The 26,334-nt window shown below is 38.7% G+C and overlaps 1 protein-coding gene across 2 annotated transcripts; it reads left to right on the top strand.

Moving 5' to 3' along the window:
* The first annotated feature begins 1,074 nt into the window (after positions 1-1,074).
* Positions 1,075-26,334, top strand: atp6v1h (ATPase H+ transporting V1 subunit H). Of its 2 annotated transcripts, XM_075483095.1 has the most exons (14): positions 1,075-1,170; positions 1,835-1,983; positions 3,404-3,503; positions 4,035-4,124; positions 4,557-4,670; positions 7,182-7,286; positions 8,503-8,562; positions 9,533-9,630; positions 10,560-10,752; positions 14,656-14,834; positions 15,253-15,378; positions 17,260-17,361; positions 19,536-19,649; positions 25,901-26,334. In XM_075483095.1, the coding sequence occupies exons 2-14, from the start codon at positions 1,880-1,882 to the stop codon at positions 25,968-25,970; spliced, it is 1,455 nt and encodes a 484-aa protein (XP_075339210.1). In that variant the 5' UTR covers positions 1,075-1,170; positions 1,835-1,879; the 3' UTR covers positions 25,971-26,334. The 2 variants fall into 2 exon arrangements, with proteins under 2 accessions (XP_075339210.1, XP_075339211.1); XM_075483096.1 differs by lacking the exon at positions 8,503-8,562.

Here is a 26,334-nt window from a genome sequence, read left to right as displayed (position 1 = left end):
TACGTGGTAACTTGTATGCTAAACCTAGTTCAAAGTGTCAAGTGTCAAACTTGATTACACCTAAATGCTAATTTTCCACATAACCATGTGCCCTTTATCTCAGTATCAGTTGTTGAATAAGGTTACTCGAATAGACTTTTTTTTATTCTTACCAGTCTATTTCAAAACTTGAAACAGTGTTATTACAGTGAAAGTGTTATCCCCTTTTACTTCTGAAATGACTCATCATTTTCTATGTACTGTGTCCATCAGTGGAAGATCTTGTAAAGAAACAAATAAAGAATTAAAAGAAGGAGCATTGAATCAGGAATAGGGGCAAAGTTGGCTATATTTCTAAAGCACACTGTTAGGTTGTCTCGTGCCTCACAGTTCATTGGCAAATGTACTTTCCTTTCAATATATTCCTTCAACAGCAGGGTCTAAAGAATATATTTAAAAAATGACCTCAGTCAGTCTGAATAAAACTGCACTTATAACTTGAAAAGTGAGAATATTCACAATGTATTAGAATTACATCATGAGTGTTGCAGTGTGCACCACAGTGGATTGTCACTACGATAATTAGATTACATGGCATTTCCCTACTGTTGCTTGTTAGTGTGAAGCTCACTTCAAATCCTCAAAATATTTTTTTCCATCCTATTTCATTCTTTAATTATATCATAGGCAAAAAAATATCTCAAACGTAAATGTGACTTAACCCATGAGGGTTAAAAAAAAGTTTTTATTCATAAGAGTTAAGTTGGAAGTACAAAGCGACATCAACAGGTACGTTACATTAATATTTAAGTATAATAATTGAACCAGTTTTCTTTCTACCACTTCGAAATGCCTTAGATATCCTTATTCTCAAAGTACGGTGTCCACTTTAAGACAAATCTGCGTGCAACTTTTTAAGAGAATATGAGGCTATATGTTTACAACCTTTGCAGTTTGTTCAAAACCTGTAAGCACCCTTAAGCTTTACACTATGTCTTCGTAACAAAACATCTGAATTTTCTGTATTGCTCTATTAATTTCTTGTGTCAAATAGAAAAACAACAACAACAACAACATAGCTCGTAGTTCCGCTGTAGACTGACCGAGGTGCATGTGACTGACTGACTGTCACATGACAGATCGTGACGCCGTGTTCTGGTCTGTCAGTTGTTAGCACAGCACTGTGGCTCGGTAAGTACAATAGGGTACTCATGTAGAGTATAATTTTTCCAACTAATCTTTTTTTCCCCAAACCATCTGTTATGCTATCATAGCATGTACTGATCATTTTGACGAGTTACAGAATGCTATTGAAGCTGAAGTAGCACAGCTTCGTTCCGTTAGCACCTTCTGTTACTAGTTCTAGCTAGCCCTGAGCTACCAGTATTAGTCTCGCTGTTATCGTTAAATATGACCATTTTGTTTGTTATATCTGTCCACAGTCCATTTACAATGTGAGGCTGTGTATTTTCCTCGCAGTTCTCGTAAAGACCCGAAATGACGAGTCGTGACATTTAAGCCAGTTAGCTAACATGACCTACTGCTATTAGCTGGCTCAGCTGTTGTCGCTGTGTTCGCTTGTAGATGAATAAAGTTAAACCCGGTCTACATATATGAACGCTAAAATAATTTTAGTTACTGAACGATGTCAGTTATTTGCAACTCTCAATGTCCGATATAAAACCATATATCTTGACTTAACAGCCTTAAGTAATAAACCATTGGAAACAGTGTACAGTTCAGTGGAGTTGGTTCTGCAGCTTCTGTAAACGGTCAAAAATAAGGCTCACACCTGTCATTTTTCTTCTGACAGTGACTGAGTCACTTTACTGAAGATAATTATGTTTCCTTCCAGGTGGTATTTTTATTCAGACACATACTTTAGGGGATATACTTCAGGATGGATATTCGCGGGGCTGTGGACGCTGCAGTCCCCACCAACATCATTGCTGCAAAGGCAGCTGAGGTTCGGGCCAATCTGGTCAACTGGCAGTCCTATCTCCAGTAAGTTCACTATCTATTAACCTAAAGTCATCGTGAATAGCAACTTCTAGTTTAGTATATGCCATGCGAGTGATTGTGATTCACAGTTAAATTGTAGTTTTCTGTTAATTTTATACACTGTCAAATGAGCAATTGTTTGATTAAAAACGCATTTCCTCTCAGATAGAAGGGCATGTTTTTTTGCATTTAACATTATAAATGTCATTTTACACAATATTTATTTCCTATACAAAACTGCAGCGGGACTGAAGCTGCAGTTGTCCCCCAGGCGTGATCAGTTGTGTCCGATGTGATGATCCACAGCTTTAATTAATGATAATGGCACCTGCAATACATGCTTATCACTGCAAATCCCCTCCACCAAATTACTGGACTTTCGTTTTTCATTTGGCTGACACAGCAGTTTGCTCACAACGGGGATGTTGTTTGGCTTTGATTTAATCCATGATGTTCGTTTTAGTAGATCCTCATCCAAAATGTGGTTGTATGACTATTATAAGGCATTGAATTAAGTGATTTCTGAGGGGAACAGACTGCCACATTAATGCTGCTAGTTATGATTGCGGCTAGTTATGATTGTTGGTATCACTTCTGATTTTTGAGCAAAGTTACTCTGACATAAAAATATACTTTCAAGCTTGCAAGTTATCAGTTTTTCTAGTCATAAGTCTGCCAGATGACATTCATACTTGTTTGCCATTAGAGATAGAAGTTAATGTGTGGTTCCAGACTACATTGCCATTCGCGTGTTTCAAGTAATTTGTTTTGACTAAGCAGAACATTTTTTTTATATATATATATATTTTTGGGTGATATTGTGTTATATAGTCAGTGTGGTGGAATGTTTTCAAACCAGATAAGCTTTTTTACAGCAGTCTTTCTGAAAATGATGGGGAAATGATGGGACGTTGTAACGTGGTCGTCTAAAAGCAGCTCTGCTGTTGTTCCTGGATTGTGATTCACAGTCTTGAGTGATACTTCCTGTTTCATTCCAATTGTTTGAGTACAGTATTTCTGACCTACTAACGAGTGTCATCCCTAAAGCAATAATCTAATTATTCAATTTTTTTAATGAATAAGATCCTTCTATAAGGATACTTTTTCTGTAATGCTCACCCTTGCAGAACTAGGTGTGTTTTTGTCTTGGCTAGAAGTTGTGAGACGTCCTTCAGGTTACTTGTTGTTTTTGCTCATGCTGCCTCCTCCAGTTGGAGGCAGCATGCGAGTGACGAAGCAGAGTTGCAGTGAGTGTGTTAATGACATGCAGGCATGGCGTTCTCTCACCTCCAGATTAAAGTAAAGGATTTCATTTCTTTGTGATTGTTTAATTGAAACCACCGGTTCTTACCATTGCTCAGTTGTTTGTAAGCTTCGAGTGAAGTGCACTAAAATCTCACTCTCTCGATTTATTTTCTCGTAGAAGTCAGATGATCTCCACTGAGGACTGCGAGTTCATCAAGAAGTTTGAGGTGGCCAACTCTGAGGAGAAACAAGTTATTTTGACCAATGAGGGACACCAGGTAAACAATCTTTGTACACAATTAATTTATTTTGATATGTTCAGTGCTATTAAAATACTTATTCCCTCAAACCCTGCCATGGCATCACATGACAGATTTTTTTGACAGTTGTTCTTAGCGTAATCTGTAAATCACATCATATAACCAGCATTGAGAGGTCTTTGAGTCATTAAACGGAAACAGTAGCAGTTTCATAAATTAAACCCTTCCGTACCTTCTCATGGTGGCCCTAGCAGGAGGTTAAATGCACAACATGCATAATAAATGTAACATTTAGCAGAGTATTTGCTTTTGAAAGCCCATTCTAATCTGGGCCTCCTGTTTAATGTGTAATTTTCTACCTGTACACAGTGTTGATTTGCTCTCCCCAATGTTGCCTCTTTTTGCTGTTATGCAAAAATCACTTTCACATGTTAGCTTCCATTTTGCTGACTTGAGTTTGTAGGACTCTTTAAGAGTGCAAGACCGTGGAAAAAAGTTGTTTGAGTTTGTTGAGATACAAACGGGTGTTGTGCTTTTGTTTTTGCTCAGTGCGCAAAGACATTCCTGAATCTGATGGCCCACATCTCCAAAGAGCAGACAGTGCAATACATACTGACTCTGATTGACGACACTCTGCAGGTATAAAACATATTGTTGTTTTCAGGTTTTACATGCTTTCAAAGTCTGCATAGTTGTTCTTCAAAGTATTCAGATTTTAGACACAACTCAGGATTTTAGACGCTGAGTTTATTCATTGTTACAAGCTACAGCTGCACGAAAATTTAAATTGCAAACTTGATTGACTTATAGAAGATATTATTTCACCTTAATCGTTTCCGATTTTTGATGAAATGTGATAATTGCATGATTTTTTTATTTTTATTCATTTTTTTGCCTGACTGCATCTTTAATCTTACGGACATCGGACTTTGTCGTAATTATTTTTACATGTCGACTTGTAGGGATCTCACTGTTTTCTTGTGACTATGAATTGTATTCCATGCTGTCAGTCTGTTATCCAAGCATACAGTCCAAGGACTCATTCAAGCTCTTCCTTCAAATCTCAATCAGGAGAACCATCAGAGAGTAAGCATCTTCTTTGAATATGCCAAAAAGACAAAAAACACCGCCTGGTCCTACTTCCTTCCAATGCTGAATCGTCAAGACCTCTTCACTGTCCACATGGTGAGTGTCGAGATTTGAGTTTGAAAAATGAAAATGCCGCTTATTAAAATCCAATCTTTCCATCAATGTCTATCACATGATCAAACGCACGCTCACCAGCCACAACATTAAAAACCCCTGACACGTTAAGCAAATAACCATGACTAAATTATTACAGTTGAACCTTTAAATGGGTGGGTTCTTGTCAGTTATTTTAGCTGTTAATGCAAGAAAAAAGGGACTAGTCATCATGCTCCTGGGATACAGTGGTTAGAACCTGCTTAAAGTGGTCAACCAGTGAACTGGCAACAAGACCATTGATGTGCTTGGGGAGCAAAGTCTGACCTTGTGGTTCAGTCATACAGAGGAGCTACTGCGGCACAAATTGCTGTAAACATTAACACAGGCTGTGACAGAGATGTTAGAACAAAATGTGCATGTCAGCTTGCCGAATGATGAGGATAACTGTGCAGGGCCCATGCTGACATCTGTCCACTGTGTAAAGTGCCAAAAACGGGAAAGCGAGCATCACGACAGGAGTGTGGATCAATAGAAGATTAGTGTCATGCCAGATGAATCCCATTTTCTTTTGCACCAGTGGCGTTTACCTGTAGAAGGGCTGGATCTGCTCTAACATCTCGGTGCCTGGTTCCACTGGCTGTGTTCAATGTGCAAGTTCACATTTCACACAACTTCTTTCAATTTCAGTAAAGTTCAGTTCACAAAGATTGAACTTAACTCATTCTTCTTGATAGTACAGTATTCTGAATATGAATTCAATTAATTTCCGACGAAGATCCAGTTTACATTAATTTCTTGTAGGTTTTTTCCCCTCCAGAGAGGTGCCGATGATTACTTTTGGTGTGCGTGCGTGTATATTTTATCTGAGGACAATGCCTCATTAGATAAGACGATCTTCAGCATCAGTTCACCAATTCTGTATATTTCAGTACTGTCGGAACTTTGCAGCAGTTGGCTGATTGCCTTTACATTGGATAATGATTTTTTTTGTTATCCTCCATCACCAGCAGATATTTCCCAAGGTCGGCCTAATGCTTCAGTGCCGCATGTTGTTTCAGTTAGTTGTAGAATAGAAACTCACTGATGTTGCGGACAGTCTGACTGGTTCTTTTACAGTGTGCATCAACTTTTAGATGCAATAGATTGCTGTTAAACTATCATTCCTTGGATTCTGAATTGATACTGGGACCCCAACTTAAAAAAAGTGCAGCATACGCACATCAAGGGATTTGTTCAGTCCTGAAACCCAACGGTGCTCAATTCAAGTTTTTCAGGTGAATACACACTCATTCATTTCTTTGTCCCGTAAAAGCATGACTGTCCCCTTGAAAATAATATTTTGTTTTCATACATTGTGGGATGGAATCCGGTTGGAAAATGTCTTAGAACTTAACCACAACATGGTACTTTAGTTAGTATCATATTTGGGTTAAGGAATTTAGTGTATTTATGTACACTGTGTACACCAATAATATTTTTCTCATCTAAGACTTTGTATTGCATTATATTTTTCACAGCCATGACATTTTCAAAGATGTCCCCGCTTCTGATCTTAGCCCAGCATCAATAATTCCTCACAAAACACCCTTTCCCTTTTTTTCCACAAAAACAGGCAATTAATGTAATGACCTTCCTCTGCCAGCCTTTTCAATTCAAGTGTGACCACCTAATGACAATTCTAGTGCTGTTACAGGGTGCACAAGGCCTAATTAAGAATGCCAGACAGATGGCATCCAGCAGGTGGGCATAATGTGACCTCAATTCCGTGACACAGCACGTCAAGTGTCATGCTGAGTGTAGCTTCTGAATTAAAGCCTCTATGTTTCGACCCATCCCCTCCTGGCAAGGCAAAAATTGGAAATTTGAATTACTTTTTGCCTCATCACAGCCACAGAGAGCAATTACCTAGGTCAGGGATGTCCAAAGTCGGAATCACACGTGATTCAGATCGATGCATTATTAGCAGGCTTGTGCAGAACTTAACAATCTTTTGAAGAGATCCATTTCATCTGAATCAGGTGTGTTGAAGAAGGGAGACATCTAAAACCTGCAGGACAGCGACCCTCGAGGACCGACTTTGGACATCCCTGACCTAGATTAAATTGTTTATGAGATAAAAGATAGATTTAGTTTAAAGCCCTGTGTGCTTTTGTCTGGGATTTAGAGTCAAGATGCGCCACAGATTCGCAGAAGACCTCATTCTCTATAGAGTGCCATTAAAACGCTAAAGTTAGAGTTCACTTCAGGCTCCTCCTTTTTGTGGTACTCACTCTCCAACAAAGCAGTAAAACAGAAACACTGTAGTTGGCAAGAACAGCAGTTCAGTTTTACTGCGGCTATATTTTACATACTTAGTATTGGACATGTTTGCCAGTGCAACCAGTGTAATAAAATATACTGAATATATAGCAGCGTTAAACTCTCGTCTCTGCACATTTCATTGAAGGATTGCCGTAATGTTGTCAGACACAAGCTGAGTGAACGTAAAATCTCATTTCATATATATATTAGGCAGCAAGGATCATCGCTAAGCTGGCTGCCTGGGGCCGTGATCTGATGGAGGGAAGCGATCTGAACTACTACTTCAACTGGATCAAAAGTCAACTCAGCTCACAGGTACGTAAATCAAAACTTCACCGCAAACATATTTTTTTCCTTTTATGAAAGAGATGCTTTGAATAAGCTCAGCTATCGGGATGCTTCGTAATGAGGCTGTGTAGAATGTCATCAACTTCACGTAAAATCGCTCTGGTTTCATACGGTACAGCGTCTTTTTTCTTTCTTTCTTTCATCTGTTTTTCTACAACAACAGATCAGATCAGTGCAGTGCAGTTGTTTATATAATATAGTTGCGTGACAAAGATTACATGATGTTGGTTGTTTAAAAAGGGAGGGAAGTCAATCAAATTTCTAAATTTCTTTTTGTAAATGTAATTTATTTACTTTTTTCAAAACTGCTGTAGGTCAAGAGATCATGTTAATTAAAAATCTTTTGTCATGTTTATTGAGGGTCCAGTTCATTGAGATCCTTAATGTAGCAGAAAGTCTCATCTTCTGGCTGCACATATGGATTGTGCCACTGATTCTTGCCAGAAAAAGATTCCCTTTTCCTTTTTCTAAATCATGAGTTATTAAGATTCCCAGACTGTGACCTGTAGACTCGATTTTTACTTTTCAAGAGGAATTTAATTAATTCCTTTTTTGTAAATCCATTATTCATTTGAATAGCCAATGGCATTCCTAATTTTTTTTATCTTAATTCACTTTTTCTTTTTCACCTTCTATCCTCTGGGCACAAAGTGAAAACCTTATCTGAACTGATATAATGTATTCATTCATATTGGATTTTCTGCAGGTTTGTCTGCAGACCTTGAGAAGCTATAATGACAGCCGCTCAGTAGATGCTGGCTTTGCCTTGGCAGATATATGCACTAAAGATTTGAATGATAAAACAGCAGAATATTGATTTCTTAATCTCTTTCCACCCCTTGATTGCACACTAGAAATTCTTATAATTAGCACCAGTGTTGTCTTCAGATCAGAGAGGCCTCTTTCAAAAGTAGGATTTTTATTATTTTTATTTTTACCACTCTTTTTCTATTTGAAGTATTTGCATATTTGGAAGTTATTATCCTAAAACTGCTTTTTAAAATTGCATTTGATGCTAACTTCTCTCCTCAACAGCCAGGCGAGGAATCAGTTTGTTCCCACTGTCCCTGAGTCGCATTCATGGCCAAACATATACTGACTGGCCCTCTGCCAATATATCTCAGCTGGATGCGATGGATTGTGAACAATTCTGCACCTGTTTCTTTTGTTTATTTCCCGTTAGAATCTTCATGGTACAGGTCCAGAAACAGGCACAGGAACAGGAACTATTTCCCCCAGTGAAGTGAGTATGAGTGAAGTGCATCTTCGCCTCCAGAAAGGGGGAAGAAAAAAAAAAAGGCAGGGTTTGTGCAAGCTGGCGTTTGTCAGCAGTCGCTGAACTTTGACATCTTTTACTGTCCTCCCTATTTCTCTCCCATTCAATCTTTGCACTCCAGTTTTGCATTATTAATCCCAGGTGGTTGGACTCATAAGGCTGTTGATATGAGCAATTTCAGAGGGTATTCTTCATTTAGACAGCATGATGTTTGCTGCCATTATCTCAAGTGTACAAGCGAATATGCATGCTGGAAGCTAATTCTCCTTGGTTGCTGAAAGCGCATGACAAAGAGCTTTCCTTGAACATTAGAGTAACAAGAGAAAATTGAAACGGCATTTGCACAGCAGCAGCAGCATCCCACCATCTTATATCCCATATTTTGTCAAGCACAGTGCAATTATTCCGAGAGACGTGTTCAGAAATTTGTCCATGAGGCCTGTCTAATAACTTCTATCATTTCCTCTCCTATTGCATTTTCATTCAGGTAACTTCTGCTTCTCTGCTCTTCCGTCTTCACTGCTGCCTGAATCTCTTGCTGGACTTTTGCTTTTATTCAACCTCTTTCAATTAACAGATTAATGTGATCTATTTTCTCCTCTCAGCTTCCTCCACTCTAATCTTACTAACATTATTTTGCTTAGGTGTGATGGGACAGTTTTCCCAGTTGTTGTACTGTACATTGAGTGTTTGATCTTGCATGTGTTGATGTACAAATATGATAGACTGCATGTGCTCTGCCTCAGGTCTGACATGCGACGGTAATGCAAAGTTCCAACTGATCCACTTACATGTGCTCTCTTTGCTCGTCAGCTACTTGATGTCTCAGAATTGCACTCGATGTACTTGACTTTTCGCCATTTTGTCTGTTCTCCCGATTACACTCCTAATGCCCATACTTCAGTTTGAATTGAAATTTGCGTCTGTGTTTTTGCAGAGCTCTCAGTATGTTCAGTGTGTGGCCGGGTGCCTCCAGCTGATGCTGAGGGTCAACGAATATAGGTTTGCCTGGGTGGAGGCTGATGGAGTCAACTGGTGAGTGATGATTCCTTTCGTACAGGTTTCATGCAGCTATTCACGGTCTGGAGAAATATGAAAAATGATGCCTTTTTAAAGATCACAAGAAATGCGAAGCTATTATAGTGGAAAAGAAAGGACCATTCTGGATATACTAGACATAATGTATACTGCACAGTCATTTTTTTAAGTGGAAACTTTGCATACAGTCAGCAGTCAGTTGATGGAAAAAACAACAAAGTACAAAAGTTGATTAAAAGTAATCAACATGTAAACATGGCTGGGAGTCGTACCTTTATATCTCATGCTTATAACAGTCTGTTCTGTAAATTTAGAATAAAAAAACATGGTGATGGAGATGAGGGCGGAAAAAAAACGGTCCAGGTAAAGTGTACATCGGTTTTGTTTTGCCGTTTCGATAAACAACTGGTGTGGTTCATACAGCAAACTCACTCTCACAATATATTCTGTGGCCACATTTTAAAGGGAGTGAGTTGTTGAACAAGCGTAAGACAGAAAAGTAATCGAAGTCTATATAATATACTGTGTACATATGATTCTCGCTATATTTTACGTGGCTCTGTACATTTTTCTCAGAATAGGTTTGTAAAACCAGCCTCGCTGCGTAATCTGTGAGATAATTAGTAAACATTAATAAGAACCACATCTTTGCACTCAACAGTCGTTTCGGCAAAAGTACGCGTCGCTGTCACTACTGTACTCTGCATTTTACACTCTAATCCATTACCTGAAGACTCTCTGAACGTTTCATTCTCCGCCGTCATCGCTGATAATGGAGGTGCAGTATGTAGGTCCACAGCTGTGAAAGCTCATTTCGGTAAACAGAAATACATTTATTGAATAAACGTGATGCCTCCTGCCACCACTTTGCTCTTATTTTCTCCATTTTGTTTTTTAATTACGTTTCTGTTTGTTTCCTGTTTAAGCATCACAGCAGTGCTGAGCAACAAGTGCGGCTTCCAGCTCCAGTACCAGATGATCTTCTGCGTGTGGCTCCTGGCCTTTAGTCCTCAGCTGTGTGAACAGTTGAGACGCTACAACGTAGTGCCAGCGCTGTCCGACATCCTCCAGGAGTCTGTGAAGGAGAAGGTCACTCGTATCATTCTGGCTGCCTTCAGGGTTAGTGGAGAAATTCTCACTCCTTCTTTTCCTGTCTGGTAAATGCCACGTTGCATTGAAAAAGAATGCGTACCGTTTTTCCTGTTTTTTTTCCCGTTGTTTTTTTTTTTTTTTTCCTCTCGCGCGTCTCATTCAGTTTCTGCCACAGCAGATTTCAGTGAGAAATCAGCTTTATCCTACCTGCTCTGCACCAAACAGTTTGTCTGTGAGCATGGTGGAACATTTTGCAGATTAAGTGACATATTCCTCACTCTGGAGTTGGAGACCAAAGACAGAAACTAAAAGAAAGTAAATATTGACTCACAGTCACCCAGTGCCCGGAGACATGGTTCAAAATAAATAATGGCTTTGCTCTGTAACTACTAAATAAGTAAATAGACTTTTTTCTTTTACTTTGTCCATCCTAAAATGGGATTTTTCCACTCCCAAAGGTGCCCAGGAGCTCTGGTTCAGCCAGCTTAGAAGTTGCATTAAAAACTTTGTCACTCGGTTTCTTTCTTACTGCCATAGATGGTCAGGCAACACAGCGGTGATGATGGTGGGTGTGTTAGTGGGGTGGGTGGAGGGCTGTTGAACGTGTATTTCGAAAGTGATTGAACCTTCCGTCTCAATAGGTAGCTCTATGGTAATGGAACAAAGAAATTAATTTTCCTTTTTCTTTCTCCTTTTAAAACAATTCCATATATTATTTACATTGATATATGAAGAGTACATCCTTACTCTCTGTGGAAGGAGAGATGTGGAACCCCCCCCCTTCCTCTGTGCTGATTGAAAATAGTCCTTGAGCATTTTTCTATTTCCTCAACAGCATTTCAAACATTGCATCAGATATTTGCTGTACTTTTTCATTACGAGAGGAACCTGACACAACATCTCTAAAACAAAACAAGTCGGCCTGTGTAACAACCAATCCCATTAGTGATCCACAAATGTGATTTATGATTGTGCTCCCCTTTTAGCTCCCCTCTGTGATTGCTCAAAACATCGGGTGAATGTTTAATGCAGTACTAAGAGCTGCGTTAAACTTACTTTGCTGTTATGTGTTTTTCCCAGGTAATGAAATCCCTTTTGCTATGTGTTGACAATATTGAATTAATGGCAAAGTCCCCATTTATCTCTGCACACTAAGGTGCTTTTTAACTGCAGGAAGTTAGTGAGTCTGACAGGACTCCAGTGCACGTCTGGAGCATCTGGGAAATACATGAAAAATCAATGTTATAATTACCAAGTCTGCAGAAGGCGGCGCATTGTGCTGAGGAAAATGACAAATACTCACACATGCTCACAAGTGACTACCAACATGCCTGTGGACCCCTGTAGAATACAGTTTGTTAAAAAATGTTTTAACCAAAATAATGATCTGCTTTAACCTATTTCATTTGTCCACTTGACATACTGTGGTACCAGGCCACCCTCTGTACTCATAATATTGATTAGCACACAAAAGATTCATCTCAAGTCAATGAACTGTGGCCGAGAGGAAATATGGATTTTTAAATGAAAAGCTTCAGTGAAAAGGCTGGCTTTGTCCAACGCGGCAACATCAGACATGCTCAGCGTCCGTGCGTCCAGCACAATGGTGAGATAAATGCTGCTGATTACATGTTTGAAACATGAACTTATACTAAGCTGATTTTCAATCTGAGTTTTAAGGAAAGAATTTAGTATTTCTGAGACCTCACTTTCAGGGAGTTGCCATCAGTGTTTCACTTCTGTCGTGTCTTGTTTCGCTGCTGTTTTGCTCTGCATCAGTCGACATCTTTGTCCACGATAGGCCGCCTTTCAAGTGTCTTTGACAGAAAGAAACCAGTTATCGGGATGACGTACGGTTTAAAGTTCACGTGTCCTTGGTTTTGATTTAATCCAGAGCTTCTTTGTCTCATCTTTTATGCCACACGAGCTGTTGCATTGAACATTTGAAAAAGTACCCACTGACATAAAGAGGCTCCAATTTTAATTGGTTTCAAAAAGTTTGTTGCCTGGTTTGACTGCTGTTTTATAGCTAATTAAATCCAATGGCGAGCAGTGAAGGGAGATCCTGAAAAGTCTAGACATTGAGTGTGCTTTCCCTGGAGTCATTTACCTTTCATTTTGGGTTTGACAGTAAGGAAAGTTGTACAGCTTTACTTTTTAACAACAAATGGAGAGTCGCGTTGCTTATACCCAAGGGCCTCCAATGTGCCATGGCAAATCTTGAGTAAGTCCGGATTATTAAATGTAGGAACCTCTTCGACAAATTTCTTTTACAAAATATTTGACGTTAATTTGCATGCTGTTGTTGTTTTCCCAAATGTTCTAATTATGCGAACAATTCTGCTCACCACATGGGACAAGCAAAGTGGCTTAAATTGTCCACACCATCTGGGTGTCCTTGAACATATCCACATGCAGTGATTCCCCTATGTTCACTCCAACCAAAACTCTGGTATTAAAAGTTAGATTTTCTTTCCTTTCTGTACTTTTCAAATTAGTATATTCAGCCAAGATTCAAGAAATATACATTTCCAGTATCAATATGTCTTCTATTATTTTCATACTGGTAACAGATTGCCGATGTTTAGAAAGCATTTTTCAGATATTAGTTATAAAAGTGCCATCGGTGGTGTAAGAGTCCTATTGAGGAATTGTATCCTCTTTCTTAGTGCCACTGCTGAAGCCACTCTTTTTTTCTTTTCTTTTTTTTTTTTTTTTATAGTTTCAGCAAATTTCATTACAAAATCCAGTCTCTATTATTGCCACAGACTGAATTTTTGGAGCTTTGTCCTGACATTTTGCTTCAAAAATAGCTTTTACAATAATAGGCTAACCCTAGCATTTTGTTCTTGTTAGTGAGCAGTTTTCATTTCGTTTAAAATGCCTGAAATTGAATCCCTCTGCAAAAAGTATGTAATGAAAAATCTGACTTGGTGGAAATTCATATGTGGAATAAATCAATATAATGTTTGGAGATCATAGTAAACATTCAAAATCCAGCTCTCTGCCTTTTCAATATTGTTCAGTGATATAAGCTCTTTACACACAGTGATAGTGACTTATCAGAGTTTGGAAAAAGAAAAAGAAAAAAGGGGGGGACACCTTTGTGTCCAAAGAAAAGGTTACACAATACACTTAAATGTCCCATAACAATATTCTAAGTACTATATCAGACTATAATGGTGATAACACACCTATTGAAATTTCAACTTCTGCAGATTCATCAGCTATTATGTAAGTAATCTTTCTCTTTCGTTGCCTTTTCGCCAGCAAGGTTCTAAGCAGCGTTTAATCTTCCTGATACTGCAGCAGTATCAATGATGACAGTGGCATTGGTTTCTTCTCCACTTTGGTCGTTGTAGAGTAGTTAGCGGTAACCTTCCCATAGCAGCGACACCTCTGTGACGGAGAAAATTGCAACTACTGGCTCATCGACTCGCGCCACTTTAAATGGCCGGCACGAAATCGTGACGTCATCGACACACTGTTTTGGCCATTTTAACTACCTTAGTTTCAGGCTCAGGGGCGGATCAGCAGTGGATTAACTTCAATCCACCTGTTTACTTCCACACAAGTCATTATGCACAACAAAGCCACATCAGTTCTGTCTAGAAATGGACTGTATGAAAAGGGTTATAGTTGATTTAGCCAAATCAGCTGAGAAATTGTCCTGAATAAAATAACCAGACCACAGATTAAGGCACTTGATTGACAAATCAGTGTACTTTTATGCTATTCAAAAAGCACATAGAAGTTCAGTTATACCATGTAGGACTTTTGCAGTCAATTTTCTTATGTGTAATTTTGTTTCCTGACTTACCATTTATTAATTTGGTGCTCTTTCAGGAAGCAAATATCTCACTCCTCAAATGGAATGTTCGGGGGTACATTCCATCAGCTAATTTCTATACATCTTTTCCTTGGTTGTAGAATCTTCTGGAGAAGTCTGCAGAGAGGGAGACTCGCCAGGAATATGCTTTGGCCATGATTCAGTGCAAGGTGCTGAAGCAGCTTGAAAACCTCGAGCAGCAGAAGTATGATGACGAAGACATCAGTGAGGACATTAAGTTCCTGCTTGAGAGGCTGGGAGAGAGTGTGCAGGATCTCAGGTAACCATTGGACACCACTTCATGAATAACATGCAATCACTATCAGTTTACAAAGCCGTTTATTTTCAACCGTAATTACTTGCGCTATGTATGTAATACACATTTGTTTTTTGTAGAGTAATCTATAATTCTAACTAAATGCTCATTAGAACTGATGATATTATAGTTCTGATCATTAATCAGACACATTTTTGACTGCAGTAATTGTGAGAACTACACTGATTACATGCATTGATAACCTCTAGATATTTCCACCGCTCCACTCAAAGCGCTGCTCCTCAGACCAAATGGGTTTGAGTGAATGTTGCTTTTTTTTTTTTTTTAAATTCACTGCAAACTATAGAAACCAGTTGTAACCTCAGACTGTCATCTTTGTTTTGAAAAAAATAGTTGTGCTCTGCCTGCATTTTATTCCCAGCTCGTTTGACGAGTACAGCTCTGAACTCAAGTCTGGCCGCCTGGAATGGAGTCCTGTGCATAAGTCGGAGAAGTTCTGGCGCGAGAACGCCGTTCGCCTGAATGAGAAGAACTACGAGCTCCTCAAGTAAGATGAAGGCTGTTCTACAGCGAGACAGCTAATTTTCTCCATGGCCTTTTGAAAAGTCGATTTATTACTGCCTTGACACCTCTGTAGGAACAACAAAAGAACACTACTGCTGAAAGTACAGTGTGTTCAGCCAAGGACACAAAATAAGCTTTACTGTTGACAGTGATGTCGCCAGGAAAGGAAATTACTTCAGTGCATTTTAAACAGTTTTTTTTTTCTGTGTGTGCGTGTGTTCTGAAATCAGAAGACATGATTTTATTCTGAAAAGGTTGCTTTATTTTGTCAACAGGTTAGATTATGTTGATTATGTCTCTGAATTGATTTGAATAGCTCCTGACAGAATCAGATTGGTAAATCTCATTATTCAACATAGCTACATTAAACCAAGCAAAACATGTATGCTTGAACTTGCAGTTCAGTTACCGACTCTCCCTAAAATTCATGACAACAGTCCGTAATTCTGATATGTAGTGAGGTGATCCAGACCCTTCTTCTGGAGTTAATGTCTATTCTAAAGGAAATAAAAGCATATTTCTTGAAAAATAGAAAACACATTAACCTGTTATGACAGAGAAAATAAGCTTTATTATTTTGAGATGACAAAATAATCTTCACGTGATCTTGATAGTGCCATCAGAATAACCATCGCCTCGGTCATGCTCGACTTTTATCTGTGAACCATAGAAAATGCAGTGTTTTATTATAAAGTTAAAAGAGCCTTGTTAATGGAACTCTCCTTCGATTAGAAATGAGTCTAATTAACTAGATATGGATCAGATATCCGTGGCAGATTAGCTTCAAGTAAAAAAGGGAAAACACCCCAGTACCCACAACAAATGTTGAAAAGGATATGTTTGGGCTCATTCTTTTTTTACATTTCTGAAATCACATGAAGAGCAAAGTGCAGAAAAGAAAATGCACCTAGGAAGTGATGTAAAACTTCAGCTACCAGTAGCTATGGTGGTTCAGATCCAACCTCAGTAACTATCAAAGGGTTGCTGCCTTACGAATTGAATATCTTCGAGGGCTTTTATCCTGTCTGCATTCACACTGGCAGCAGGAAGATTGATACATGTCTAAATCTATTATTTATTCTTCTTGTGTTGTATGTTGCTCAAATAGACTGGACGGCTGTTGGTCTAATTCCTAACATTTCAGATGAATAGTAAAAGACTCTAAAATCTGAAGTCTTAAGGACTATGATCATTGTCTGCCCTTGCAGTGGAGATGGAAAAAAAAGTATTTACTTCTTCCAACAGTCATAAGGACTATGAACAAGTCCCCCCTGTCTAAAAGTGCCTTTGCTCTGTGGTAGAGTAAATCTCTTGACTGCCCGCAGACATTCACGGTGTGGAAAAATCCTAATGCAGAACATTTAGCTTATAATTTGTTCTCCGTTAAGACCTGTGCCGGGTATTGCCCTTAAAAAAACTCAGCCCAGCATCCTGCCTTCTGAGTTTGTGTGTGGGTTTCCATTCTAAGGATTTGGATCAGAAGAGAGAAAAAAAAGCATCAATTTGTGTCCGGGTTCTTTGTTATTCCAGTCACAGTCTGTGGTGTGCTTATTGACATTCAGTAAAAATCCTAATCTGCACATCTCTTTGTCTCATCACTGTCCTCTCCGTAATCAGCTCAGGCATCCCGTAACCCCTTATGTCTCACGTCCTCAGTTTTGGACTAAAGAGTTTATTATCTCAGTTCAGAAGTTACATTGAATCTTTAGAATAAGTGAATTGTTGCCTCCAAAACTTCTTCGGTTAAACTATTTCAGCAGGCCAGATGTTTTTTTTCTTTGAAATTAAAAAAAAAAAAGTAAAAAAAATGCATACAGACCTCCTCATTTGAATGCACCCATATTTGTTTGTCTTTATCCAATAGGATCTTGACGAGGCTGTTGGAGGTTTCTGATGATCCTCAAGTTATAGCAGTGGCTGCTCACGATGTTGGAGAATATGTTCGACATTATCCTCGTGGTAAAAGGTACGGAACTTTCCCCCCGTTTGCATCAAAGCTTAAAGCTGCTCTGCAGAACCTGCGACTTATGCGATGTTGTGATAAACGGGAAGTGCACGTTGTTAGCACAACCTCTAGGGCTGGAACAGTTCTGTAACTATATGTTGAGAAACCATGGCTGAGCGATATCATAGTAACAGGCATACAGTTGATGTAAATTAGCCCATTTGCTTGTTCTTGCTCTTGGAAGATTAAGAGTGCGTCCACATTTTTTTTCTTTTCTCAAACCGAAAAAAACGCTGGACATACTGTCAGCCGTTTTCTTTTTAATTGACTGATTTACCTTTGTTGTCATTGTCAATTAGTGAACGGCTGCTTTACTCCCACAGGTTTAATCTTTTTTTTCTCTATTCGTTGTGATTTACTATGTTTGTCATACATTTCCTTCTGGTTACCATAGTGACATTTTTTGCTCATATGATTGATTACCTGCTAAAAAGCGTAAATGACGTTACCAGTGCCTTTATGAAAAATTCAGATATTTTCAACTAGAAGCACTCCGGTTAAAATTCATTAAAAAAGTCAGACCAGAATTCTGGTCTGACTTTTTTATGGCACTTGTGGCTGTGTTTGGGAACGATTGGAAAAAGAAAAGAAAAAAAAAAAAGGTGCTGACATTCTGAAGAAAACGCTATGTGGAGACGAGCCCTAATGCCTGGTAGAGACTGTCAAGTCTCGTAAAAGCTGTCAACATTTTTCAAGGGTAAAGAGCGAGCTGGAAATACCTCTGTGAAGATAATGTCTCCTTAAATAGAAATTGTTTTCCTTGTTCCTGTCTTTTATCTTCCCAATCCAAAAAAACGTTAGGTGTGACCCAAACGGTCACTCAGAAGTAAATTCTGAACTGAACTGTGGATTTAGAGAATTGTTACAATGAATACGAACTTCCATCTATGAACCTTAAGTGACATGAACAAGGAATCCAAATTTCTCACGAGATGATAGGAATATCTTCGGCATCACTGTAACCAGCTGAACATGAAAAAATATGCCTGCAGTGCAATGGAGGCCTCAAATTCGGGGCCTAAATTGGTGATTAAAATTACAATTAATGAGCTGACTCCATGTAAACAGTTGCATCTTAGTGTCAGTTGACAGGTTGTCTGTAGAAGTTGCACTTTGTCGAGCACTCCTTCGACACCAATAGAAATAAACTTGCATCCCTTCATAGAAAAGAAAAGTGTTTCCACGACAACGCTTATCGCATGAGAAAATGTGGGGAGTAATGAGGTTGATTAAGTGGGAGCCTGTTTGCACTGTTACACAGCTGCCTGACAGAAGACGCAAAGTGTGGCGTGCGTTCTGGAAAGGGAGGAAACTGTTCCTTTAATTATTAAAAAGATTATGTTAAACAATGAATTGTATTCATGGCGATTTCCATAATTGCCTTACGTTGTGATTTGCTAAAGAGCTGATTAACTAAATCGGAAATCCTTGGAAAACAATATGTCTCAACAAGTTGTTTGATGCCCAAATGAATGCTTCTTTTTTCTTTTTTTTTTTTTTTCTTTTCCAATAAACTTGATTTAAATGAGTAAAGCTGCGACACACCTGGGAACAAATACTACATCTGTGTGTAAATACACCAGAGAAACAGGAAACATTTTTTTATAGTTGTTTCAGATGTAACAGAAATTGAGTTGATATTGAGCAGCTTTGGCTTTTTGCATTTTTTACTTCATAAATACCGTCCAAAACTACTACTACAAACCACTGCGCCCTCATTCTTCATTCATTGTTCAAGTTTCACCCAGCATTTACTGTTCCAAAGGCATTGTAATTGACATTCTGTCTCAACAGATTGACATTTCTTGTCAAGTCTTGTTAACATATGTTGAATTTTAGAGTTGGCGGGCCCCATTTTCAACCTTAAGTTGGTTAATCAGACCTTTCTAGGATCAGTGTGAGTGCAAAGTTCTTATCTATTGATGTACTTTTCTTTTCTAAAAACATTACGCAGCCCTCTTTTGCTTTTTCCAGCATTATGTCCTTTCACGAGGCCAGTGACCTATTACAAAATACATAGAAAATTTCAGTAGGCCTGGATTAGATTACATGATGGATCACTGAATGACCTAAAACATGAAAATAGCATCCATTTTTGGTGTATAAAGGCTCTCTCCCATTATCTGCCATCTCAGGGTGATTGAGCAGCTGGGTGGAAAGCAGCTGGTGATGAATCATATGCACCATGAAGACCAGCTAGTCCGTTACAACGCCCTGTTGGCTGTGCAGAAGCTGATGGTCCACAACTGGTATGAACCCATTTATAGATTCATTGATGTGATGTTTTCTGTTTGATGTGACCCAATGCCATTAACAAGCCCTTAAAGTGTTATTTGAACCAGGCTTTCTAATGTAGAAGGGACAATCGGCTAAATCTTCAGACAAATGACAGAAGCCCGCTCACCCTCATACATACTCTCATTTATTCTGGCTGATTACACATCTGCGTAAGTTGAAGGTCGCTAACTGTAGGTTCAAGGAAATGAAATGTCAAGTCAGTCCCTACTGACCTGAAACAGGCTTAATTTTACAGATTACTTAACATTTTGCTTTTAAATGTCAACGAGTCAGTTGAGTTTTTGAGACTTTAAAATTTGGTCAACATGTTCCTCGAGAGAAATTCAGACTTTAATGCATTTTTATAACGGGTCTGGGAACCGATTATAGTCAAAAAAGTGACTTGCACAAGTATAACTGAAACTTTAAGCACTTCTTCCACCTCTGCTTGCTTCTTTGAGTTGCTAAAATGTAACAACAGAGGCTTAACAAGGGTGTCAACTTGTACACATGTAAGGTGTTACCACCATATGAAAAGGGCTAAAGTATGTTTTCTCTTTTGCTGTCATGTCAGATAAGACTAGCTGTATTCCTTATTTACTCTTACAACAGAGTAGGTTCTAGCACCATTTTGACTTTCGTCACTTTCTTACAAAATCTAACTTCTGAAATTCTTTTTATTGTTACAATCAAAATCTCTTTTCAGATCAATAGGCAATAGCATTTGTTGATTGATATGTAAGCTATCCACAAATGCTGATTTGTACATTATCAAAAAAGTATGAATGAAGGAATGTTTATATTACACACATCTGTCCATCAAAGCGTACTTTTTGAGGTCAACTAAATCAGCAGTTCTCTGCTGAGATAAATCTAGACTGTTGATCGTTTCTCTAGAACAGTCAACCGCACCGTTCCAAAGTCACAATACTTTTTGTTTTTCATCTAAATCAAGGCACATCTCTCTGTATGTGTACACAGTCCAAACACTCGCTCGCTGTCAACTAAACTGAATCAACCCTGAAAATCCACTAGCAACAATTTGAGATATCATAGTGTAGTGCAATACCAAAGTTATGTCCCATGTAAGCTATATGATCACTGAAATGTAATCGCAGTGGAATAAAATGCCCTCGGTCTTCTTTTTGGTGACCAAGAAAGCAGGAATCAGTTTATACCCCGAAAAAGAGGAGATTTAGAAGATTTGGAATTTCCACGAGTTTGCTTGAAGCCCTGACATAACTTTGTGATTTAGATTACCTTCCATAAATTCATAAATTCAACCCCAGACTCACTTCATGCTTCAGATGTGGTTTCTCTAATTTTTTTTTTCATTTTTTTTTCTTCTCTGTAATGAATGAAAATGGGAGAAAAGGAGTTGAGTTATAGAAGGATGAAAAAAATAACAAATAGGCTTTGCACTTGCATGTGGAGTCTGGCTTGAACATTGATGGGAAATTCAGCACACTCCTTCATACCCAGACAGAGTTAATTCCATCTGATACGAAAATGGACATTTCATCATGCGCAGCTTGTTGCCTAGCTTTGTGAAAGCTGCGGCGTGTCATTTAAAAGCCCGACACGCAAATCACATATGGACTTTCATCCGTTTTCATGTCCACTTCTTATAAGACATTTCTCACCCACACTATCCTCTTTAGATTCAAGGGACGACACACTGTGCTGACGCACTGACACTATGATGGTTGTGTCTTTGTCGTGGGTTCTAAAGAGAGAACGATGAAAACGGCACATCTCTGTTTATGCAAGTTTTGCCTCGCCGACTGCTTCTCCGCACTTTTCTTTTGTGAGGACCTGTGATGTGAAGGAGGGGGTGGGGTCATGTCTCAAGGTTGCGTTGTCACAACGAATCATTTGCTGCCTACACTCATTGCCTTCATGCAAAGAGAAATGTGTGAATTCATTTGTAGGAGACGGAAAATTCAGAGGTCTCTCCCCATGATGAGGTTACCCACAGAGTAAAGATATTTTCAAAGCATCACATCGCAGCCACTCTCACCTTGAGTGGGTTGTCTTGTTACCATGAGAAGTTCTTCTTGTCCTTACTTTTCTTAGGCCCCTGCTGTCATGACAACAGCATAGATCAATGCGTTCACTGTTATCTGTCCCCCATGCCCTTTATATTACTTTGAAATGTCCAGTTCTTTAAGTCGGTCCAGATCTTTCGCATTAGCCTCTCGCCTCTTGATTGAAGGTTTTGGTGTTGAAGTCTGTCAATTATTTATGGCATCTCCATCTTTGTTCTGCTCTTGTCTTAGCGATTAGACTGAAGTACATTCCTCTTTTCAGAGGCTTATAGTTGACCTTTTCGTGATATATTATTGGGTGGACTTTAATTTAGTAGCCTGGCCTTTTTGGTCATCAAAAAAGCCAAATCTCTGCTTGAGATCGCAGTGCGCTCCTTTTAAACAGCCAGAGGAAGAATTGTTGTAAATTTAAATTGACCTTGGTTGGAGATTCAAAGTGCCACTTCTTTTCAAATTCAAATTCCTGTTTTCAGTCCGGACTAGAATACACTGACAAACCTCGTTTTTGTCATTTCCTAAATAAAATGTTCCATATCTTGATGTATTTTAGTTGGTGCAATTTGTCCCAAAGCAAATTGAATAGACAAATAAAAAAATAGATAGAAATGATTGGCTTTAATAAACTGAAGCTTTCAAAGATGTTGCTTTTTTCTTTTTCTCCATATCCCATAATAAACTGTTTGATATGAACTCTACGGTTAGATGTCACAAGTAAAAGACACTGAACATTTCCTTCATAGAACTTCACTCCTCGTGTTATGGAACACACCTGTCAGTCCATTTAACTGCACGTGAAAGTAAATCATATTGAGCACAAGGTTGTATGAGGTCAGAAGGTAATATCCGTATTCTTGTTAATTAGTGATGTGTTCATCACATACGAGTGGTATAGGCTACATTATATATGGCTGCATCAAGAGTCGTTGTTGCTATTTAAGGAAGGAGACGCAAACAAACTAGTGAGATGGCTGTTAATGCAAGAAGATAAAGAGAGAGGTCTAAAGAAACGATTTGCTGCTGTGTATGTTGGGGTTCTTGAGTTTATGCCAGTTACATCAAAGCTGTCTCCATCCTTGACTGAAGTCTTTGTTTTTTCATTTGCTTCTTTATTTATTGATTGATGATGATCATTAAATGTGCGATATGAACAGGTATGGAAGGTTATAGTATGTAGAGCTCACCTTTTTTTTTTTTTCTTTCTTCCTTCCTTTTAAGAAACACTTGTACCAAACGTAACATCTCACATTGAGGCTCCAAAACAGCAACTTGAGAATAAAAATGGATGTGACTGATCGTCATTATCAGTCTGCAAGACGGCTTTCGGTTCATTCAGTCCCACTGTGTCGGCCTGACATCCACGGTCCAGTCATAAACAAATAGCTACCCCAATTATCTCAGAAATTTCTGATTATCAGAATGAGTGGTCCAATATAGCTTGAAAGTCAGGTTTATGCACTCACTTCCTGTTGTACTTTACAGACTTTTTCCCTGGAAGGTAATGGTAGATAATGGACACATAAACAGTCTGTGCATAGCCCTCAGAGCACCGGGGGTAAGCGTGATGGTACTGGCTGCGAGAAAAGATTAAATCACATTGTTTTAGCGTGTACCTGGGTTTAAAAGTGCCTGCTAGTGTTGAAGGTTAACGAACTGAAAGCAGTTGCAAGAAAAACACGGTATTCCTGTCACATGTGTTTGAATAGTTGGATCCGTTTTCATTTGCACAAATGTGTAAATGCTTTTAAGTTGAAGGTTTTTTTTGGGGGGGATGGACCTGATGCGATTTTGTAGAAAAATGTAAAGGTTATTAGTTGTCCCCTGTTTATAACGATCACGTGTGCAATCAGTTACGTCTTGCATGTTGCTTCTGCCAGCTTTGTCACTTAGCTGCAATGCGTGTTGTATCTTTTATTCATTCATTTCAATGCGAACTCAAATGAAATGATCTCCATGAGAGCTCGCATTGCATTACAGCCAAACGGCATGCAAATTAAAACAAATGATACTTGATGTAAGAGGGTCATTACATTGATTGTATTTTCACTGAAACGTTAATAATATTTATTAAGAGTTGCATTAATTTATGCTCTTTCTTTGTGATTTTACTCACACGGCTTAGGAAAGATTTCACTCTGCAAACTTTGATTTATTCAGTTTGTCTTTTTAGTTTATTTCTTGATACTTTTCCAAGCCACATTTTCTTTTTTTTATTTGTTTTGCTGTGTAGCATTTGCAGAGAGGTCTATCAGGAAGTGTCTTGAGAACTGGCTTCATGAGTCATTCTCAAGTGAAAATGATTTCCACCTGCCTTTATTAACTCTCTGACAGTACTGCTGTTTGCACGCCACCTTCATTAATTCCCAGAACACCACGGTTAAGATCTCACAGAAGATAGGGGATAGGATTGCAAAGTGGTCAAAGTCTAAGAAATGTATGATAGAATATGCTGAATATTTTCAGATCTAACTGCTAACCAAAAGGCTAAGATACAGATTTTTATCCCACATGATTTCTGCCGTGTATGCCAGCTTAATTTGTTAGAAAATTAAGTTCAAGCGTGGAGGATTAAACATGGCACGAGCTGTGTTTATTTCAAGAAAGAGAGACGTGAGACAAGAACACTCCAAAGTACTGTACTTTGTGTTTCTGTCAGATGGATTTTATACTTATTATTGTAAATATAGGAGAGTAATATCCATTTTAAGTGCTAAGAAATGGTGTCTTTGGGAATTTCCAGTTCTGTCTCAAACTGTAGAGTAATTATTGTCTGATTGGTGCTTTTAAAAGAGAAAATACTCTTCCATCACAAGTAACAGCCTTTTCCAGTATTAGGCTCCTGACAGCCACTTGATATTTCTCGTTCCCATAAGGTGAGTGTCGTGATCTAAAATGTTGCTGCCAAGAAGATACCTGAAGGAGAACTGTGACCTTTCAAAATACTGTTTTATATATTTTAGCGCCGCGTAATGACTGGGTCAGAGTAAATGGGAGAAGCTCCACTGAAACGAGCTCTCATACTCTGGGATAATAAGTGCCTGCCAGACAGCTCGTGGTTTAAAGCTGACACGCGTTTGATTCAAGGAGTAGTATGACATTATTACACTCTCATTAGCGCCTCCAAAGCTCCATTAATCACAGATGTAAGGGAAGAAAAAAATAGATTGTAAATTGTTGACACCACAGTGAGGACAGAAAATAAGCGATTATGGGCTGTAAATTGTCTGACGCAGAGATGAAAAGATGAGTCTGTGTATTGGTTTTTTTTTCTGCTTCTCTTCGCTTTTAGCGGTATGCCATGTTCATCGCCATCGGCAACCTGCAAGAACATGTTGATAACAAGAAAGCAAAAGGGAAGGCAGTAAAAAGAAAAAAAAGTGATGATGGTGGTTACTTTTTTATGCTTTTTCCTTGGCTTACACTGCTCCGTGGTCGTCACTGTTGATACTAGCATTGAGCTGAAAAAGAAGGACAAATCCATCACTGCTCTGCCAGATGTATCATGTTTCCATCTCTACCAGCCCTAGCTGTAGCCCATAAAATATCTGTCACTACTGCATAGTCTTTTAACCATGATATATTACACCATAAACAATGGCTGTCACCTTTCCCATTGAAACTAAAAAAAATGTGTCAAAAGTGGGTGTTTGCAGGTTTTAATACTAGTGTTAAAGGAGTTATTTGGTTATTGTGAGGGGGTAAAAAAATCTGCTCAAATGCAAATATTTAAGGCTTTTTATTGTGACTTGAATATCTGTGACATTTGGGTGCTTCATTTTGTATTTTTGTCAATATCTGCTATGCTGACACTCCAAGTCCTTTTGGCTGATTGCATCGCTGCCGGGCAGACTCTGTCACAAAGAACAGTGTCCTGTAGGGGAAGTAACCTCCTTTTGTCACGATGCCCACCATCATATGACCTTATAACATGTTTTTGTGTAACATGTAATGTTGGAGGCCTTTTCATTTTACTGCGTTCTAAGTTGAACCCAGCTCTCCCCTCATCATGCAAAGCCTCAGCTCAGGGGTAGCTTCATCAAGAGCACCTGATATTTGTCGGTCTTCTGATCTATCTCATCAAGAAGATGATATTAAGCAAAAAGCTGAATGAGGGTTTGCCTTGATAAAGCTTGGTTATAATGCAACTGTAATCTCGATCGTATGTTTTTCTTCCACAGGGAATACCTGGGCAGGCAGCTCCAGTCCTCTGACCAGCAGCAGGCTCCGGCTGTGGCAGCTCGAAGCTGAACTCTTCACGTGTGTTTGTGTATTATTGAGTGGATGACTTTTAACTGTTCGTATATTGGCTGTGCTCTTTATTTTTGTCTAATGACTTGAAAAATCCACACGATGTGGTTTCTTCTTACTGGCTGCGCCCAGAAATGATCCTCAATGTTACCCGATTAAACTGTCGTGCTTCGTGTTGTGCCCACAGCTAATTGACGTGTTGTGATTGAATTCGCACTTTATGTCTGTGATATTGTACAAAACTGCGAGTTATTTAAGTCTTACCTGTAACATCCTATGAATTCCAATAAAGAGGTTTTACGTGTGGTGTTGCTGCTCAGTTGTTAATGAAGTTGTTCATGCTAAATAAAGACATTTAGTGAAA

This window comes from Odontesthes bonariensis, chromosome 14 (assembly GCF_027942865.1).
Source record: "Odontesthes bonariensis isolate fOdoBon6 chromosome 14, fOdoBon6.hap1, whole genome shotgun sequence".
NCBI lineage: Eukaryota > Metazoa > Chordata > Actinopteri > Atheriniformes > Atherinopsidae > Odontesthes > Odontesthes bonariensis.
Note: the sequence above shows the minus strand (reverse complement) of the source record. Positions and strands in the feature narration are given on the sequence as shown.